Raw genomic sequence first — 21,515 nt, forward strand, 5'->3', positions numbered from 1 at the left:
CAAGGTTGTTTTCCGCCCCAGAGTAATCTCCTAAGGGTGTCTATATAGCGACGAAGGTCAGTCGAGTAATGTGGAGAGGGGCATTCTGGAGGGCATAAAAGAATCTTGGAAAGGCTAGCATTTTAAAGAGGGCTGCCCTGCCCATAAGCGTTAGCTGGAGGGGTTGCCAGTGGGTGGCATCAGCTTCGAATCTATTACCGTCTGCAGATTGAGTCGAACAAAGTCCTCAGGGTTGGGGGTAACTACAATACCCAGATATGTGAAGCTCTGTATGGAGACAGAGTAGGGGTAGCGTCATGGAATTGCCTCTCTCCCACCTAGCAGGAAGAGTACAGTTTTCTGCTTGTTTACAGTTAGGCCACTGAAAGCCTGGTATTCGGTTAGAATATTTGTTACTGCTGGGCACGCAGTCCAGGGGATGCCCATGTAAACGAGGAGATCGTCTGCATAAAGTGAGACTCTGGGCCTCATTACGAGTAGTGCGGAATGGGTATAACGGCGCCAGTAATGGTGCCGGTGCCGTTAAACCCACTCCGCACTATTACGAGGTCCCCTCGCGGGACCCGCTCTGGACGTCTGGTTTTTCCAAACGTCCATAGCAAGTTCTTCAAGGGAACCAGGGAGCTAACAACGGGCCAGTAATTGACGGGCCTGTTGTTAGCTCCCTCCCTATTCCCATTGAGCCCTATGGGGATGGACTGGGCCCGGGTTCCCTGAAGGAGGAATTACCGGGCCCTCCGAACTCAGAATGGCCCGGTAATTCACCATCAGGGAACCCAGACACGATTTTGGAGACAGCCATGGCGCTAATAGCGTAATGAGGCCCTATGTCTTCCCCTCCCCATGGCCACCTCAAGCCAGACCATTCCAGCATGGTCCTGAGCCTGATGCGAGCTGCTCTATGGCAAGCACTGTCTGGTTCCTCGCCCGAGCTTGAAGGCCCTGGACGTGGACCCATTTACTCTTACCACCGCTTCGGAGAGTCATAGAGCATCTTGATCCATGACATATACTAAGGCCTGAATCGCATGCATTCCATGATGTCCCAGAGGGCCGACCATCCCACAGAGTCAAAGGCTTTTTCAAAGTCCACCGCTAGTATCGCATGAGGATGTTTTATCGCTGATGCCTGATCAATGGCGAACTGGATCCTTCTAAAAGTTCATCCGGGTTGATCTAGACAACACAAATCCACATTGGTCTGGATTAATTAGGGAGTGAATGGCCCCCAGCAGTCTGTCCACTAAGACTGGGGCAAGTCCTTGGCCTCCCAATTAATGAGTGATATAGGCCTGTAGGAGGCACAGAGCTCTGGTGGTTTACTGGGTTCAGGCATCACTACTATGGCCGCCTGTCTGAGATCTCGGGGGAGCCTCCCTCTTCCCGGGAACGTCCCAGCATGTGGTGCGTGTGACTTATGACCTTGCCCCCCAGTCTCTTCCATGTTTCCACCGGAAACCCGTTGGGGCCCGAGGATTTTCCAGATTGAAATTGGGACAGGGCCGCGGTAATCTCTTTCTCTGTGATTTCTGCCTCCAGAATACTTATTTGTTGTTCTGAGAGCCTGGGTATTGCAATGATCTCTAGGAATCTCGAGCCCTCATTTCCCGGTGGTGTCGGTCGCTGTACAAGAGTTCAAAGAAAGCTGCAAATGCTTCCACGATCTCAGCGTCGTCGGAGAGTAGTTCCCCATCAGGCCATCGTATGGCCCGTACATACCCCTTGTTTTGGGCCCGTTTTATTAGCCCCACTTGTCATGATGCCTACCCCAGGGCATCAGGACCAAAGCCCTCAGCTCCGGGAGCAGGCATCCAGACATTTGTTTAAACTTCAGCAGCCCCGGCTAGGGGCTGTCTGGGTTCAGTACTGGTGCCTTAGACGCCAGGCTCATCATAGAAATCAGTCCTGGCGCCATAGGCGCCAGGCTCATAGACTTTACTTACTTGATGCAGACCATGCTGCAAAAGAGCCCAAGCCTACATGAGGCCTGGATGGGACTATTTTGTTACAGGGACTATTTTTTACTCGGGCGTAGCTCTAGGGAACTTCTTACCTGGAACTACTTTGGAGGCTATTTAAACCACACCCGAACAGCAGCATATGCTTCGCGTTATTCTGCATCCAGCAGCGTGATGCTCACCGTGCCTGCAGCCAGCATCCAGTCTTCTGCCACGCCTGCGTGCCTGCAGCCAGCATCCAGTCTTCTGCCACGCCCGCCTCGAATCCGGAGCTCCTAGAATAAAGAAGAAGAAAAGGACAAGGTTAGAAAACGAACTTATTTCAAATTCCTCACCTAATTCCGGAACCATTTCATCTCCGGTCCTGGAAAGTACATCAGTCCTGCACGCGTCGCTTCGCCAGCTCCAGCACGGCACCATACTCACCAGTTCTCACAGCATCTTTCGATCCGGCACTGTCTCCATCATTTCTTCGCCGTAATCCGGCACCTAGGGGACACAAGAAAAAACAAGGTGATCAAGGGAATCAACAAATACAACTTCTTACCACCATAGACTTACCTGATTTACCACCGGCGGTATTATTCCATAACTCTCCACATTTTCATATGCTGCATCTGTAAAGAGGGAGAAAAACAACACGTTAACGCATGCAATAGTTACCGGACAGCGTTGGGTAAAACAGACTCTTACCTGAACGCCAGCAGCAGCTACGAGACCTTCTTCTCACGAACTCAGTTGCAACTTAAGGAAGGAAGGGAACATCGGGCACATTGAACTCTTTGAACTTGATACTTACCAATCCCGCCAGGGACTTCAGAGTCAATACTTACCGGAACTCTCCCAACGCCTTCAAACCAGTGAAGTAACTGGTATCTACGCGCCCCTGCAAGACACGCAGGATGGAGAGCTCATCTTTTATGAACATAAGGTGAGGTTACTAAGGGGATATCGGAGGTGATTAGTGGGGGAGAGCGAGAACAGTTGGGAGGCCATCACTAAAACCCACAGGTGCTTAATCCCTGTCTCCACTTGCAGGAAAATACTTCTTCGGGTCCAGCAGACAAGACTAGGCGGGCCAGTCCAGACAGTCATCTCTGCACTACGCATCACGTTGAAGGAGACCGCAGCTGTCCGGGTCCGATCGACACCCCTGTGGGGTCCAGGTGAGCGTACCAGAATCCGAAGCCTCGCTACAAATACCCACCCGGGTGTTATGGAAACCTCGGAAACCGACCAACTGGCCCAATTATTGGGGGAATTTAGGGCGGAAGTACATGCCACTCGCCAAGAAACTAATGCCCTCAGGAGAGAACTGATTGTCTCAATGGAGCGCACGGATGATCTGGCTAGGCAACTACTGCAAAACCAAGCTGGGCAAATGCCCCTACCTGGATATGGGGGAAACCCAACCCCCGTTTCATCAAGCAATCCTGTGCAAGTGGTTTTACCAGGAAATCTTCTGTTAGCTCCACCCGAACGCTTTGCTGGGGACCCCAAAAGGTTCGCCGTGTTTATGAACCAATGCCGCTTGCACTTTTTATGCAGACCGGGAGCCTTTCCAAATGACAAAGCCAAAGTAGCCTTTGTATTGTCATATCTTAGTGGCAGCGCAGCGGATTGGTCCATTCCATTAGTCAACCAGGATGATCCTCTTCTCCGGGATTTTCAGGGTTTTCAAAGGAGCATGAAAAAACTATTCGCCAGACACTCACAGGGTGAAGCTCTGGACTACAAACTTTTATCCTTACGACAAGGTAACCAGGATCTGCTAACCTATATTGCAACCTTCAATAGGTTGGTGGTGGAAACCGGGTGGCCAGAGGAAAAACGTATTACATTGTTTCATCGTGGACTTCGGGGAGAACTCAAAGATGTCTTGGCTCAAGTTGTGAACCCACCTCAGGATTGCACAGAATTTATAGACTTAGTGGTCCAGCTAGACCACCGACTTCAGAACCGAAAGACTGATCGAGCTAAGTTCGAGAACCGGGTATTGGTTAAACCCAACGTTGCCCCCAAAGGAACAGATGCATCTGAACCTATGCAGATCGGGGGGGTTAAAGGACCCTTAACTCAAAAGGAAAGAGAAAGAAGATGACAGATGCAGTTGTGTCTGTACTGTGGAACCTCAGGACATTTTCTACGGGATTGCCCTCAAAAACCACCCAAGAAGGTGGTAGGAGTTGCTGATAAAAGCCACATAGAGCCTGATTCGGGAAACGACCACGCCCGACAAGCGTAGAGGTCCGCTTGCCGAGCTTAAAGAAAGACACTCAGACCTCGCATCTGATCATCCCAATGGTCCTACTTGATCCCAGGCAGCCATCACGTATGCACGCAGTAAGGGCATACATAGATAGCGGGGCCGTAGGAAACTATATGGACCACGAATTGGTGTCAAGGATGAATCTACCTCTTTGCAAAAAGACCACTTCGGATGTCATCAGCACAGTTGATGGAACTGAGATTGCCTCGGGGCCTGTAACTCATTCCACTACAGAGATGACACTGTTGAGTCAAGATGGGCATCGAGAGACTATTGTGTTTGATCTAATCAAAGCCCCACAGTTCCAGATAATACTGGGGATGCCATGGTTGGAAACACATAATCCTTGTATAGATTGGCGAGAGAAGAGAATAACCTTCCCGGATTGTGCACACACCTGTTAACCGGAGAAAACTTTGAACAAAGGCATGGCTACAGTCATTAACCCAATCGTGCAGTTACCTCAGGAATACCAAGAATTTCAGGATGTTTTTCAAAAAGAACAGGCCAATACATTACCTCCTCACAGATCATATGATTGTCAAATCGACCTCCTACCCGGTGCACAACCCCCATGCAGTAGAATCTATGCCCTCACGGAACCTGAAAATCGTCACCTATGGCAATACTTGGACCAATACCTTGCTAATGGCTTTATTCGTCCTTCCAAGTCTCCTTCATCCTCAGCTTTATTCTCCGTGCCAAAAAAGGAAGGTGACCTTAGAACGTGCATAGATTACAGCGCATTAAATCAGATCACGGTAAAAAACCGATACCCATTGCCTCTGATCCCCGAATTACTAGACCAAGTAAAGGATGCTTGTATCTACACTAAGTTAGATCTCCGAGGGGCATATCATCTGGTACGTGTCAAGAAAGGCGACGAATGGAAGACTGTCTTTCGCACCAAGTACGGATTATTCGAATATCAGGCGATGCCCTTTGGGTTGTGTAATGCACCAGCAGCCTTCCAGTATTTTATGAACGATGTCCTTCGTGAACTCCTTGACGTCTGTGTCGTCGTATACATAGATGATATTCCTCTAGTGTACTCCTCCTCAGAATCAGACCATGTTAAGCACGTGCGTGCAGTCCTTGAGAAACTAAGCCAGCACAAGTTATATGCAAAATTGTAAAAATGTGTTTTTCATGGTACGGAAGTTGAATTTCTTGGATTTATCCTGATTCCAAAAGGAGTCCGAATGGACTCTCGAAAGGTGGACGCAATTCTCAAGTGGCCATCACCCAGTTCAGTCAAAGGGGTACAAAGCATGCTCGGATTTGCTAATTTCTACCGCAGATTCATTCCGGACTTCTCCCATGTTGTACACCCCATCGCAGCACTTTTGCGAAAAAACAAACTCTTCTTGTGGACCGAAGAGGCTGAAAAGGCCTTCCAAAGCTGAAAGCGAAATTCACATCAGCACCTGCCTTAAAGCATCCACGCCCTGAGCTTCCATACATAGTAGAAACTGATGCATCCAGTTTAGCCATGGGAGCGGTCCTGTCCCAGAAGGATCCTGAAACCGGTCAACTTCACCCAGTAGCGTTTTGGTCCAGAAAGTTCTCAGCACCTGAGTTAAACTATGCGGTTACCGATAAAGAGCTATTAGCCATCAAATCCACCTTTAAGGCTTGGCGGCACTATCTTCTTGGTGCTAGGCATACTATTACCGTAATCACCGATCACGGGAACCTGCAGTATTTAAAAACAGCCAAAGCCCAATCATCGCGACAACTTCGATGGGCATTGTTCTTTGCCGAATTCGATTTCGTCCAGGCTGCAAAAATGGCAAAGCAGATGCCTTATCCCGAATAGGGATGGGAGAAGCATATGCAAACCCGGAACCGGTGCCGATAATTCCCGAGCAAAGAATTCTTGGCATAACTACTCTACAGACACTAGAAGATATTCATTCAAAAATCCAACAACTCTTCGATCCAGCAACCCTGCAGGACTGAGTAAAGAAAGGCCCGGACTACTCAGTCGTCAATGACCTACCTTACTATCAAGGACGACTATTTCTACCACACAAGGAAATACAAGAATAGGTCATCTCCAATTACCATGACACCCTAATGGAAGGGCACCCAGGTATCGCAAAAACTGAAGCGAAAATTAAGAGACAGTTTGGGTGGCCCACTTGGCGAAAAGATGTAAAGTCATTTGTGATGTCTTGTGGCATTTGCGCCCAAAACAAAAGCCAGAAGAAAAAACCCGCTGACCTTTTACAACCTTTGGATATTCCACCTACACCATGGCACACCTTGTCTTTAGACTTTATTACAGATCTACCTCCATGTAATGGATTTAACACCATCCTAGTTATTGTGGATCTTTTTTCCAAGATGGCCCACTTTATTCCTTTAAAGGGGTTACCTTTTGCTTCGATTCTGGCCAAGGAGTTCCTCGAAAACATTGTTCGATTACACGGATTCCCTTCCGTATTGGTTTCTGACCGAGGTGGTCAATTTATCTCGCATTTTTGGAAGAAATGTTGTCAACTGGCACAAATCGACGTGAGGCTATCAACAAGTCACCATCCCCAGAACGAAGGTCAGATGGAAAGGACCAACCAGACCCTTGAACAGTACCTACGCTGCATGCTACACCAGACCGAAAAACAATTGGAAATATATTTTATGGATTTCTGAGTATGCATACAATAACTCTATACATTCAGGAACCAGACAAAGCCCTTTTTATACCGTATATGGACATCACCCTCGTACCTCAGAACTTGATTCGCCTCAGCACTTAGAAATGCCCGCAGTTAGTCATTTGCACTCTACTATTACACAAGCCTTTAAGGAAGCCACAGAACATTTGAAACAAGCAAAAGAGAAATACAAGAAAAATGCTGATCAACATAGAAGTGAAACTCCACAATACCAGATTGGGGATCAAGTTTGGCTGGCTACAAAACATATACCTCTGAAGGGGACTCAGACTTTTAATCCTAGATATTTGGGACCTTACACCATTAAGGCCATTATCAACCCGGTGGCCGTCAAATTGGAATTACCCTCTAATATGCGAATTCATCCTGTCTTTTATGTTTCACTTCTAAAACCAGTTCAACCAGGGACAAGATTAACCAAACCACCTGACCCCATCTTCATAGATGGAGAACATGAATTCGAGGTAAAAAATATCCTGGACTCCAAGATGATTAAATCAAACTTTTTTATTTGATCGATTGGAAGGGCTACGGACCACAAGAAAGATCATGGGAGCCTAGCGACCACTTTCATGCACCTCGGTTGGTGAAAAGATTCCATCGGAACTTCCCAGACAAACCGGGGCCAGGGGGAAGAACAACTTTAGGAGGGGCCTTGGGGGGGAGTGCTGTCATGATGCCTACCCCCGGGCATCAGGACCAAGGCCCTCAGCTCCGGGAGCAGGCATCCAGACATTTGTTTAAACCTCAGCAGCCCCGGCTAGGGGCTGTCTGGGTTCAGTCCTGGCGCCGTAGGCGCCAGGCTCATCATAGAAATCAGTCTTGGCGCCATAGGCGCCAGCTCATAGACTTTACTTACTTGATGCAGACCATGCTGCAAAAGAGCCCAAGCCTACATGAGGCCTGGATGGGACTATTTTGTTACAGGGACTATTTTTTACTCGGGCGTGGCTCTAGGGAACTTCTTACCTGGAACTACTTTGGAGGCTATTTAAACCACACCCGAACAGCAGCACATGCTTCGTGTTATCCTGCATCCAGCAGCATGACGCTCACCATGCCTGCAACCAGCATCCAGTCTTCTGCCACGCCCACGTGCCTGCAGCCAGCATCCAGTCTTCTGCCACGCCCGCCTCGAATCCGGAGCTCCTAGAATAAAGAAGAAGAAAAGGACAACGTTAGAAAACGAACTTATTTCAAATTCCTCACCTAATTCCGGAACCATTTCATCTCCGGACCTGGAAAGTACATCATTCCTGCATGCGTCGCTTCGCCAGCTCCAGCACGGCACCATACTCACCAGTTCTCACAGCATCTTTCGATCCGGCACTGTCTCCATCATTTCTTCGCCATATTCCGGCACCTAGGGGACACAAGAAAAAACAAGGTGAGCCAAGGGAATCAACAAATACAACCTCTTACCACCATAGACTTACCTGATTTACCACCGGCGGTATTATTCCATAACTCTCCACATTTTCATATGCCGCATCTGTAAAGAGGGAGAAAAACAACACGTTAACGCATGCAATAGTTACCGGACAGCGTTGGGTAACACAGACTCTTACCTGAACGCCAGCAGCAGCTAGGAGACCTTCTTCTCACGAACTCAGTTGCAATTTAAGGAAGGAAGGGGACAAGAGTGAACATCGGGCACATTGAACTCTTTGAACTTGATATTTACCAATCCCGCCAGGGACTTCAGAGTCAATACTTACCGGAACTCTCCCAACGCCTTCAAACCAGTGAAGTAACTGGTATCTACGCGCCCCTGCAAGACACGCAGGATGGAGAGCTCATCCTTTACGAACATAAGGTGAGGTTACAAAGGGGATATCGGAGGTGATAAGTGGGGGAGAGCGAGAACAGTTGGGAGGCCATCACTGAAACCCACAGGTGGTTAATCCCTGTCTCCAATTGTAGGAAAATACTTCTTTGGGTCCAGCAGACAAGACTAGGCGGGCCAGTCCAGACAGTCATCTCTGCACTACGCATCACGTTGAAGGAGACTGCAGCTGTCTGGATCCGATCGACACCCCTGTGGGGTCCAGGTGAGCGTAACACACTAGCGTCTTACCAGTCTTTTCCCCGGTCTCATAGATCTGGCTACGTGTGGCCCAGTGTGCTCTCTTGGCATTGTCTAGGGCCAAGTGGATCAGTGTCTCTTGGGCTGTGAGCAGCGCATCCCTGGACGCCTCTGTTCTTGCTGCGAGAAGCTCCTCTTCCGCCCATGCCGCGTGTTCTTTGGCCAGCACCATTTTTGGATTGTGTAGTTTGCGGTGGGCCAACACCAAGGAAAGGGCTTCCCCCCGGAGCACTGCTTTGTACCTCTCCCACAGTGTAATAGGGCTATCTACCGTACTTTCGTTGATGGAGTATTCCTCAGTTTTCTGGTTGATAGCCTCCATTATTCCCGGCATTCCCAGGTAGTATGCACTGAGGCGCCAGGTGGGGTTGGGGGCCTTCCTGCCATGTTTTATTGTCATAGGGCCTCATTCCGAGTATGGCGGTAAGGGATACCAGTCACCGTTAACGAGACCGGTGCCGGTAATCCCTTACCGCCACATTCCGAGTTCCCTTTGCGCCCTCGTCCTTAACGCCTGCTTTTAGCAGGCGTTAGGAACGAGGGCGCAAAGGGGCTTTTAAGCCAATAACGGTGACCGTAAAGTACGGTCACCGTTATTTGCAATTTCCCCATTCCCATTGAGCCCTATGGGGGCTCATTTGGGAATGGGGAAGAGCCCTGGGGAATGGGAAATTACCGCCCTGGTCAACTCGGAATAGGGCGGTAATTTCCCATTCCACCAGTGCGGTGCCGGTACGGGTCCGGCGCCGACCAAGGCGCTAATAGCACCATTGGTTAGCGCCAGACTCGGAATGAGGCCCATAATCTGGGGGACTGGTCTCAGATGTCCCTGGCTAGGTAAGTGGCCGTTAACAGTGTGCGCGCAATATACTGCAGTATGAAAAAATAGTCAATGCGGGATAGGGATTTGTGTGCACCTGAGAGGAAGGAGAATCCAGAGTCTGAGGGGTGTATTGTGCGCCACGCGTCCACCCACCCAAGCAATATGGCAAAGGAGTGGAGTTTTGTCAGGTGATCAGGGTTTCTGGTTCCCACATGTCTTCTATCTCTGGTCACGTCCATTACTTCATTAAACTCTCCCGCCAGCACCCAGTAGTCTGCTTGCTAATATAGCAATACTGCTTGAAGATCTGTAAGGAGTTCATGTGTGAACAGAGGAGAGGGGGTACACCGATGCGATTCCCCAGGTGTTCCCCTGTATGTTCCCAGTTACATTTGTCTCAGAATTTACATTTGGTTCCCCTGAGGTGTGTTTCGGTAAGCAGCGCTATGTCCGGTGAGTGCTTGTTCAGGTATTGGAGCACAAGCCTGTGCTTGATACTAGAGCCCAGCCCATTGACATTCTATGTGAGCAGGGTTAAGCATCCCTCATATGCCATTGTTAACCCAGAGAGTATGTGTCATGCCCGAGTGAGTGTGGTCTTCCATCTGTGTCCCGCTCCCGCCCCCCTATCCCCACAGGTGTTGGACCATCCAATAAAGACCATGACCTTTTGACCATAAAGACCTTACAAGAAAAAAACAACAACAGCTAACGTATTAACCCCAAGTCCCCTGTCGTGTGAGCACTTAACCGAAAATGGTTTGTGTGTTCCAGTTAGTGCTGCAGGGGCTCCAACGCAGAAACATGCCCCAACATGGGCTGCCACACTTTGCGGCTTCATGTCAGACCTTCAGTACCCACATCCCTCCCTGTACTTATCCCCAACCAGAAGCACCTGTAGCCCGAACTGTGCGCCAACTGGGCACGGAACTTCAAACCAAAACATTGCAGAGTGTTACAAGATGTTTGTGCTATCCACACTTAAGCGTCGCCATCTTTCCTCAGGGGCCGCCACTGTGTGGTCCCCTTGGTTCTCCTGTACCTTCACATGTCCGCTTTCATGGTGGCAGCCCTCAACCATTGTCTGCACTGTTTGCTCCGTCTTGTGGGAGCATGGATGGGTTGGGGTCCTGTGGGCCTGTTTGCGGTGGAGAGCGGTCCGTCCTCAGGTGTCATGTCAGAGGTCCACTTGAGGATCGTTGCCGTTCCGTTCAGGATTTGGGTCTCCAGCCATTCCCAGGCCTCTTTAGGCGAGTAGAACAAGTGGATGATGCCTTCATAGTGCACCTTAAAAAGTGCTGGGAAGAACAGTCCACATTTTATGGAAAAGGAGTATAATTTCCTCTTAACTGAGTCAAAAGATTGCCAGGACTTCTGCACCTCCCTAGTATAGTAGAACCCAATGCGATAGCCATTATAGGTGATGGGGCTGGTGGCTCGGGTCATCTGGAGAATGGCGTCTCTGTCGTAGAGGTTCATCAGCTTGGCGATGATAGTTCATGGTGGTGCACCAGGGACTGGGTGCGCGGTTGGGAACCTATGGGCACACTCGATGGAGAAGAACTTGGAAAGGTTTTTAGGGGCGAATACCCAGTGAGCCAGTCCTCCAGAAAGAGCTTGACACTGGGGCCCTCCTCTTTTTTCAGGGATCTCAAAGATCTGGGTGTTATTTCTCCTTGCCCGCCCCTCATTGTCCTCAGCTCTGTTCTCAAGTTGGGACACCGTTTGGGTGATAGGGGCCAGTTGTTTCTCCATCTGCTTCACTGTGCCTTCCGTGCTTGAGATCCTTTCTCCATTTCTCGCACTCTCGAGCACAAGTTGCAAAGGTCTTGGTGAAGGAATGAAACTTCCATAGACAGGCCTCCGATTTTCCCTTCGAGGGACGTCCTTGACTCCTCAATGGCTTTCATGACATCGGTGTGAGAAATGTGGGGGTCCTCCTCTGCTGTTTCGCCACTCACCGAGGTCCGTGCTGAGGGGCCCCTTTTGCTATGGAGGGTCTGCCTCTTGGTTTTGTCCTTGCCCATTGCTCCACTGATTCTGGTCCGGGGGAGGCAACGTGTTCCACCTGCTCCTTGGGTCTTTGCAGTGGGGGCCTCCCAGAACCCTAGGTGGCCCTATGTAGAGCGCAGGCTTGCACTGGGCAGTTTGTGGAGCCATCTGGGCATCTGCAAACGTTTCACCTGATTGGAGGGGGGCCCTCAGGTGGGTTGGTATCAGGCTTGGGCCCCCTTTCTTTTTATCCCGAGTGTATCCTCCTTGCCTGGGGTCCAACTACTATGGTGGCCCGTTATTCCTTGTGATAGCTGAGGAGGGAATTGGGCTAGCGCTTTCCACGAACAGCACCTTGTTTGGATCTTTCCCTTGATAGCCGGGGTTGCTCTCTCGCCCCACTACACTGTAGGCCGCTGTTGGGGTGATGGTCCTGGTCTTTCTTCCTGTGCGTGGCTCTGGGGTCGTGTATACATGCCTACGGATTTGGGAAGATACATTATTGTTCCAGCGGGTGTGCCATTAGCTTGAGTGTATTGCGTGGGGCTCAGTCACCCTTTAGTCCATTTGTTGGCTTTCCCGCCCTCTTCTTAGATGTTTCGGTGCCAGGGCAGGGCAGATGTCTGCTGCGTTTGTCCCTCTCCCCCCTTTGAAGCTTACGGGTGTGGGTTAATTCCCCTTACCTTTCCTATGGTTATGTCCCTTTGCCTTGTGTCGCTGCTCGCCTCGGGGGCACAAGTGTCACCACTGGGCGCTTGACTGTGTGTCTTTGTTCACCCCTGTGTTATCCACTCTCGTCAGCGTACTTTGTTCAAGGGCTCTGATTGTGGGTTTGCTCGTTAGCCGGCTGGGCTTAGCGCCAGGGACTCTGATTCCTTAGCTGTTAACAGTCTGCTGAGTGGCCAAGCAGTTGGGGAGCATTATCTAGCTCTTGGGTCCTTAGTATTGCGGGCCCGTTGTGGTTCCAGGGGGTCATTCTTGCACGGGGTGCCTCACCTATGGTCCGGTGTTGCGCTGTGCCCTAGGCCAGCGGGGGGAGGCCGACCGCCAGCTGGCATAGCTGGTGCTGCGTAGACTGTGGGGGCACATCCGCTCCTGTCTCCTGTGCGGGCGGGGAGGAAGGTTTATGGATGACAGATGGGGCCTGAATGATTTTATTCTTTTTGATAGAACGACTAGAGGCCTCCAACATAGGCTGAATCTATTTGCCCAATATGCATTAGCCAATAACTTGATCCCAAATTGACCTAAATCAGAGGTGGTCATCTTTTCCAGTTGTCAAAAGCCAAAGACTTTGCTTTGGACATTGGGCTACGAGAAAATTGAGAGGGTCTCATCTCTAAAATATCTGGGATGAAATCTGTCAAATAGCGCGTCAGTGCAAGGATGGAAGGATAATCTCAATGTTAAGATTTGTCTGCTAATTCCACAAATGAAATGTCTCTTTTTTAAGGTGTGCAAATTCTCAATTTTACCAATCTTGCGATTCTATCTCCAGAAGTTTGAGCAGATTATTTTATATGGTCTTGTTATGTGTTTGTTCGACCTGGGGAATTTTCTGAATGTGATCCAGGGGAAGATGTGGAAGGAAGTGTTGGGTCTATCATTGTCAATACCCAATTCTGTTATGCGATACAAGCTTTGCTTGACCTCTTTAAGGGCACGAGTTCTCTGGAGACAGTTGTTAATATATTCAAATATTGTGCACCCTCCGGACAACTCATTATATGGTGACTTGAATATCATCATGAGGGAAGCAAATATTAACTCAATTATCTTTTTTAAGAGTAAGATGCAGGTCCTTTTAGCTGAGATTGGTGGATCGGAAGAAGAGTTCCTTTATCGCCCTGGAGCGGTAAAACAGAAACTTTTTAAGCACGATTGGGTGTTAACCATTGACTCTATCAATTCATTTTCCTCATATACTGAGTATGCGAAATTCCCCCACAAAAGAGAATGTTTACCTTTGTATCTGCAGTGGTCGCCTTGCAGTAAGGTCTGCACCATATATATGCGTTTTAAGTTGAATCAATTGCATTCTAGGGAAAGGAACAAGTATTGGAAAGACAGCAATGCACTAAGCACTTTAGAGGATTATGATATGATGTGGCATTTATAACATGCATGTACACAAGTGTAGATTTTGCACTAGTCCCATTTTGATTGAAACTCTAAAAGATTGGGTCACGTCATGTCCATCTCTCAATACCATTTCGATTTAGGTTTTTTAAGGTAGGAGTGATTTTAGACAATGACTACTCGATAAATCTGTTTTGGTCCATGTTGATGAGGGGGGAAAATGTGTTACTTATTATCGATCTGCACCATTTTTTTAACGGCTGGTATGATTTTTATTACTAAGACACAGTTCTTCTTCTACAGTTTTATACAGTTGTATATCTTATAATGTGCTTTAGATTGTTTTATCTAATTTATGTAATTTTGTATTGTGTTTTGAATTGAATTGTGTACAAACATTATTCTTCTTAATTGCATTTTGTGTAAGGTTTGCTGTAAATCATAGCACAATAAAAAAAAAGTTTGCTTATTTTATAAAACATCATATTAAAAAAAATGTTAACTGTCTATAGATATATACTTGCATGGACATTAAGTTGTTTACTGTTTAGCTGTAGTGATTGCGGTGCCTGCATCCCCCAGCACCGTTAGTGGAGATGAGCCTAGCAGGTATCTGTTGGCTTGCCTCACTTAGAGTGATGTGGGAGCTCAGCTACAGGGTGTCGAGACTCTAGCTTCTCCCCACTATATCCTGCCTACCTATTCCTGGGAGTCTGAGAGAAGTTAATGCTGCTTCTGACAGCTGTTACTACTGTGTGTGAGAGAAGCTACTCTTCCAGTGTGTGAGTAGAGCTTGCACTTATGTTTACATTGCACCTGTTCTGAGTCTGGGAAAATCTGACATTATTGCTGCCTCTGCTCTACATGTTTTTGAGGGAATCTTGCACTGCTGCTGCCCAGGTTGTATTTGTTACTACGTCTTTTACAACGCAACGAGTTTTCCTCTAAACTCTGTAGCAAAGGCTGAATAGACTTTTTAGAAAAAGGGGTTCATATAACAAATGAATCTCTCATTAGGATTTCTCTAAACAACTATGAATATTCAACAGCTACCGCGTTTAAACTACACTTCATTAAAATGTATGTGAACCATTTTGCGATCTTATGATCTCTTTCTCTGCTGACATATTTTGACTCCAGGGTTTCGGGTTAACACTGTCTTCTTCAGGGTCTTAGGTCAATGCAGCTTCAACCTGTGGGATGTCTTCTCATCAAACAACGTATAAAGATTTGAATAATTGATATAAAATATCAATGGTCATCTTGTCTTTAGTGATTGAAACCCTGTGCCTGATGCTGCATTTTGTACAGGGTCCCCTAGAGAGTCAAACGGGCATGTTGTGAATGAGTTCTCCCCTGAGCCAACTAATGCTTGTTTGAACCACACAGTCCGTTCTGGATGAATACACAGTGGAATATCCTGCACACAAGTCTTTATTTAACCGAAGAGGAGATTACTGACCTAGGCTACTGCTATACCTTGTCTAAAAAGTACAGAGCCAGGTCCACCAATTGCAGGGACAAGGGAGAATTCATTCACAACAAGCCTTTTTTTCCGCCATCGGAAACACTGTATAGATGGCAGCACCTGACATACATTTTTATCACTACAACAGACAAGATTGCCATTGCAATTTTATGTCAATCATTCAGATGTACCTTCATTGTGGGCTAAGAAGACAACCCAGAGGATGAGGCTGCATTGACCTAGAGACCTAAAGTAGACTGTGTCAGGTAATAATGTCCCTATATATATGGTTATCGTATATAATGTCGCCTGGAAAAGTTTGTGGTGACATTATATAGGTGACCATATATATAGGGGCAGGGGACCAGGGGAGGCGGGGGTGTCCCCCAATTCCCTAAAAAAAAAAAGGTTTTAGGAGTTGCAGGGGTGTCCCCCCCATATTCCATGTAATAATGTCTCTGCAAAAAACTCACATTTTTCTGTGCTTTTTTTGCATGCCGACATTTTTGCAGGGACATTATTACATGGGACCAAGTAGACTGGGTTAACCAGAAAACCTTGAGTGGAAACATGTCATTTCATTACAGAAATAGATCAAGCGATATCAGTATGATTCTACATTTGTGTAAAAATCATGAAACCATTGAGAAAATGATGTATTCATTATAATAGTTAAAATAAAATAATGTTTTAAAATAAAATGTGTGATATATGTTTCGTTTCAATGAGACACGAGTGAGAAGTTGTAAAATACAGAAATTCGACATTTCTCTACCGGAAATACACCATGTAGTGTGTCACTATATATTTTTTAGTGAATTACAAACAGAAAAATAAAAAGTCATATGAAATCAGGGGTCTGCAACCTCTGGCTCTCAAGATGTCATGGACTAAAATTCCCATCAACCCTAGCCAGCAGAGTCAATGGTAAGGGATCATGAGAGTCAAAGTCCAAAACATCTGGAGAGCCACAGGTTGCAGGGAAGCTTGCACTGGTGGATCAGGTGTTATGCCTATTGGGAATCCAAAATATCAAAGAAGATACTCTCAGTGCATCCTGTGTGTTCTTGAGAATAGAGCATCATCTCTGTTAGCCTCATTCCGAGTATGGAGGTAGTCATGGCGCTGTTTGCGCCATGACTACCTCCCATACCGGGTCCGGATCCGACCTGGCTCAATGGGGACATACCGGTCCATTCCGACCCTGGAGGGACCGGTAAGTCCCCATTGAAAAATCCATTCCCCATTCCCATTTGAGCCCCCATAGGGCTCAATGGGAATGTACTTTCTGCATCCTCTGTAGAGTACTGTTCCTTCTCTGTACATCATGTCACATCTCATCTACCGTAAACTCGCTGCACGTCTTACTCGTTCTACGATATACTGTCCTTTCTCTGTATCTTCTGTGTGATGTCCAATGTATGTACCATCCCTGTACTGCACAGTTCCTGGGCTCTTTAATATGCTGTATGATTTCTACCTTCTGTGTGCTCCCTAATGTACACAATTACTTCAGTACCTATCCGCACCGACAGCACTGTAATATTACTGTGCATAGTGTTCCCTCTTTGTGTACTCTTTGTTGTACAGTACCATTCTGCACCTCCTGTGTGTTCTCTAATTTGCTGTGCCATCACTGTAGCTCTAGTGTTTTCAATGAACACTGGGGCTCATTACGACTTTGGAGGCAGCCATGGCACTATTAGCTATTAGCTATTACCGCCATGGCTGCCTCCAAAATCGTGTCCGGGTCCGGGTTCCCTTAATGGGGAATTACCGGGCCATTCCGAGTTCAGAGGGCCCAATAATTCCTCCTTCAGGGAACCCGGGCCTGGTCTTTCCCCATTCCTATTCGTGCCCTCATAAGGCTCAATGGGAATGGGGAGGGAGCTAACAACGGGCCCGTCAATTACGGGCCTGTTGTTGCTCCCTGGTTCCCTCGAGGAACCCGCTATAGACGTCTGGAAAAACCAGACGTCCAGAGGGGGTCCCGCGAGGGGACCTCGTAATAGAACAGAGTGGGTTTAACGGCACTGTTAAACCCATTCCGCACTACTCATAATGAGGCCCACTGTCTGCAAATATAGGGCCTCATTACGCGGTAGGCGTGGCCCCATGGCTACCCTCTTACCGCATTCCGGGTCCGTGTTCCCAGAATAGGGATTTACCGGGTCATTCCTACCTTGGAGGACGAGGTAAGTCCCCATTCCGGGAACCATTACCCATTCCCATTGAGCCCCCATAGGGCTCAATGGGAATGGGGATGGAGCTAATAACGGGCCCGCAATTAGCGGGCCGGTTATTAGCTCTGAAGTCCCTTAACTGGTCCCTTCCATAACGCCTGGTAAAAACAGGCATTAGGGAATGGACCCGCTAAGGGACCTCGTAGTAGGGCGGTAAGGGTTTACCGGCACCGGTGCCCTTACCGGTGCCGGTAATCCCTTACCGCCTACCGCATAATGAGGCCCATAGACTCGGTGGGCCTCATTACGAGGCTTGCGCTCCCATAATGAAGGGTGCGGGTACGGGACCGGAACCCTTCATTACGGGATGCGCAATTACGAGGTTCCCTTTGCGGGACCCTGTAAGAACGCCTGGTAAAACCAGGCGTCCTTTCCGGGTCCCGCGAGGGGAAGAGGGAGGTAATAACGGGCCATTTGTAATGTGCCTGTTATTACCTCCCTCCCCATTCCCATTGAGCCCTATGGGGGCTCAAATGGGGATGTGTTCCTGCAAGGAGTAATTACCGGGTCCTCCTATGTCACAATAACCCGGTAAGTACTCATTGAAGGAACCCGGTATTGGAGCCCGGTATGGAGGTAGCCATTGCGCTAATAGCAACATGGCTACCTCCATACTCGTAATGAGGCCCTGTATCTCTAGAATGGCATCCCATTTATCAATTGTTTGTTTGGGTGGTCCAATGGACTTAAGGACAAGGACCCTCGGACTGTGGCATGCAGTAATCAGTGAATAAAGCACCAGGCACTCACCGCTGTCACCGCATTGGGTCCCGGGATGAAGCCGGACAGCATGTTCACCTCTATCAGGACCATATTTGTCGCTGTGCGGCTGCCGGTGTACCTGGAGAAAAAATAAGTGATGAGCGAGAAGTCTGGGCCACTTCCAGCACGGTAAAAAGGCCACCCCTATCTCGCCCAAACGTCTCATTTTCTTTCATAGGTCACTTTTTTCTTCATCACTTATATTTCTGGGGCGCCTTCCACACCAGCTCGTTTTCACATTTCTCTTCCTTTTGTCCTCTTCACTGTAAATATATTATTTCTGTACATGATATCACCCTCTTTCCTTTCTGCCACCCCATTTTACTTCTCCCTGTAGCGTCTCCCTCTCCTTCTCTCTACCATTGCTCCATTTTCCCATTCATCTTTTTTCCTTTCCCCTTGCCACCTTTCTTTCTACAATCCCTCCATGTTCCTGCTGTCCTCTTCCTCTTGTTTTGTCTCTCATTCTGTTCCCCCTTTCTCTCTACGTTCTCAAAATCCCTTTATTGTGTTTCTCCTTTCCATCTACCTTTACTTTGCCATTTTCTACTACCACTTTTCTCCATATCCTTACACTCCATTCCTTCTACCTTCATCTCCATTCCATCTACCTTGATATCCATCCCCTCTACCTGGATGTCCATTCTCACTGCCTTGATGTCCATTCCCCCTGCCTTGATGTCCATTCCCTCTGCCTTGATGTCCATTCCCCCTGCCTTGATGTCCATTCCCCTTGCCTTGATGTCCATTCCCCCTGCCTTGATGTCCATTCCCTCTGCCTTGATGTCCATTCCCTCTGTCTTGATATCCATTCTCTGTGCCTGGATGTCAGTTCCCTCTGCCTTGATGTCTATTCTCTTTGCCTTGATGTCAGTTCCCTCTAACTTGATGCCCATTCCCTCTTCCCTTTCTATGCCTTCTCTTTCTTTTTTAGGCAGCTGTGTTCTCTTTCACTCTCCTTTCTGCTTTTCATAAATCTCCCTTTCTCCATTTTACCTTACACTACTCGGTGGCTTTATTGCAATTCTCTCTCACTGTAAAAATGCACATACACACACGTTTCCCCACTCTCTGTTGATCTTATCATCCCTGCCAGCGGTAGACTGGTGGTAGACTGGCAGGGGGGGCAAGGTGGCAATTGCCCCCCCCCCCCACCATGCTGGCTGGGGTGTTGCTCCCTGGGCCAGAGCTTCAAAATAGGAAAAGAGAATTGAAAAAGATTAAATCCTTCAGAATCTAACCCGTATTGAAGGACCTGAATGCTCTCAGGCCTGTTCAGCTTCTGTTTAGATAGGGTGAAACACTTGTCTTAATATCAACAGTGCTGTGGATGTGCCTGGGTTGTCCTCACGCACGGCCCTCCATAGTGGGTATGAATGGACAAGAAAAACCTCTGTTCAAGACAGTGAAATGGCAGAGAGTATTACCTGCTGTAATTAACTTTACTACCACCACAGCTAGCTTGGGAATGGTGACAGCTTCCTATGCACCCTCCTTCCGGGGATCAGTGATAGTAGAGAAATACCCTTCACTTCTCTGTGTATTCCTGGCCCTGTGGAGGGAATCTTTTTTTCATCTTGGCGATATAGGAGGCGGGTATGAGTGGGACAGCCGCTCCCAGGCCCAAACAGGTAGCACGCTACCCGTGCACCATCTGGTGGAGCAGATACACCGGGCAAAAGTTCTTCAACTAGGCTGATTGATGCCAATGTGCCATCATTAGAGCCCGATGTGAAAAACATGGCTTGGCTTGATGACCTGGTCATCAAGATGTGCAGTGAAAACATGAAGGGTTATGGTACACTGTGCACCTGGGAGACTAAGTACGTTTTACAGGCCCAAGGTGCTTTCAAATGTACCATTTCCGATAAACTGCCGAACACCCCCACCCCCAGTACTACTCACTTTGTTGTGTAAAGTCATTAATAGTATCATCAGAATGCGTGTTGCATTCTGCTTGACTCCCGCCGGGTACTAATAGTGTTTGATGAATTTTGGCAAAATCGCTTAATTATCTCATTATCCAGGTACAACACTGGCAGAAACATTGCAAACTCTATTCACAACCAGAAATCAACAGGTGCAGCAGAAGTTCAAATGTCCTTGGCATACAGGAAAGGTACAATATGGGTAATATCAGACCAAGTGACTCCCATACACAAATACAGGAAGCAAGTAACATTGCAAGATTCTGTCACATGCTGGACATAGGCAGCAGCACTGACTAGGGGCCTCATTCCGAGTTTCGCGCAAAGGGATACCGGGCACCGGTAAGGACACCGGTGCCGGTAATTCCTTTGCGCCCTATTCTGAGGTCCCTTAGCGGGTCCCTTCCTTAACGCCTGGTTTTACCAGGCCTTATGGACGGGGCCCGTTAAGGGACTTCAGAGCTAATAACTGTACCGCAATTTGCGGTACCGTTCTTAGCTACTTCCCCATTCCCATTGAGCCCTATGGTGGCTCAAATGGGAATGGAGAATGGATTTTTCAATGGGGACTTACCGGTCCCGCAAAGGTCAGACTAGACCAGTAAGTCCCCATTGAACACGGTCGGAGTCGGAACCGGTTTTGGAGGCAGCCATGGCTTAAATACCGCCATGGTTACCTCCAAACTCGTAATGAGGCCCTAGGTGTGCAAAATATTGGGCCTCATTACGATTTTGGAGGTAGTCATGGCGCTAATGGCACCATGGCTACCTCCAAACTCGTAATGAGGCCCAAAATGTCTCTTTCGTTTGCAGGAAAAATAAATAAGACTGGTTTAGAAAGACTGCTCTGAGAACACTCAGAGCTGTCTTTCTAAATCTTAACTGACACGCCCCTGCCGCACGCGAGTTGCGCGCAGAGGCTGACAGGCAGGAGGGATGGGAAGGGGAAGATGGTTATGCGGTGTTTGTGTGCCTGTTTGAATGTTGTGTGTTTTCAGTGGGGAGGGGACTGGGGAGAAAGTGTGTGTGTCTGCGTGTCTTTTGGTGGATTTGTTTGTGAATTTGTTTGCATGGGTGTCAGGGAAGACTGTTTCATGGGTGGGAGTGAGGGGACTGGTGAGCAAGTGCATGTGTGTGTTTGTGTTCGTGTTGTGCTGGAGGAAAGGGGAGCTGGGGGGTTAAACTAGTGATTCCCAAAATAGTGATTACTCCGTGTTTTAAATGCC

The 21,515-nt window shown here is 48.0% G+C and overlaps 1 protein-coding gene across 2 annotated transcripts in view; it reads right to left on the reverse strand.

The window, feature by feature from the left end:
• LOC138580218 (alpha-2-macroglobulin-like protein 1) overlaps positions 1 to 21,515 on the reverse strand; it is a 1,051,822-nt gene that overhangs the window by 150,247 nt on the left and 880,060 nt on the right. For both annotated transcript variants that reach the window (XM_069650580.1, XM_069650579.1), the window contains one exon: positions 18,350 to 18,440. In XM_069650580.1, the coding sequence (XP_069506681.1) occupies positions 18,350 to 18,440 (91 nt within the window). The remainder of the gene's footprint in view (positions 1 to 18,349; positions 18,441 to 21,515) is intronic.

Source organism: Ambystoma mexicanum, chromosome 3p (assembly GCF_040938575.1).
Source record: "Ambystoma mexicanum isolate Mex_15411 chromosome 3p, UKY_AmexF1_1, whole genome shotgun sequence".
Classification (NCBI taxonomy): domain Eukaryota; kingdom Metazoa; phylum Chordata; class Amphibia; order Caudata; family Ambystomatidae; genus Ambystoma; species Ambystoma mexicanum.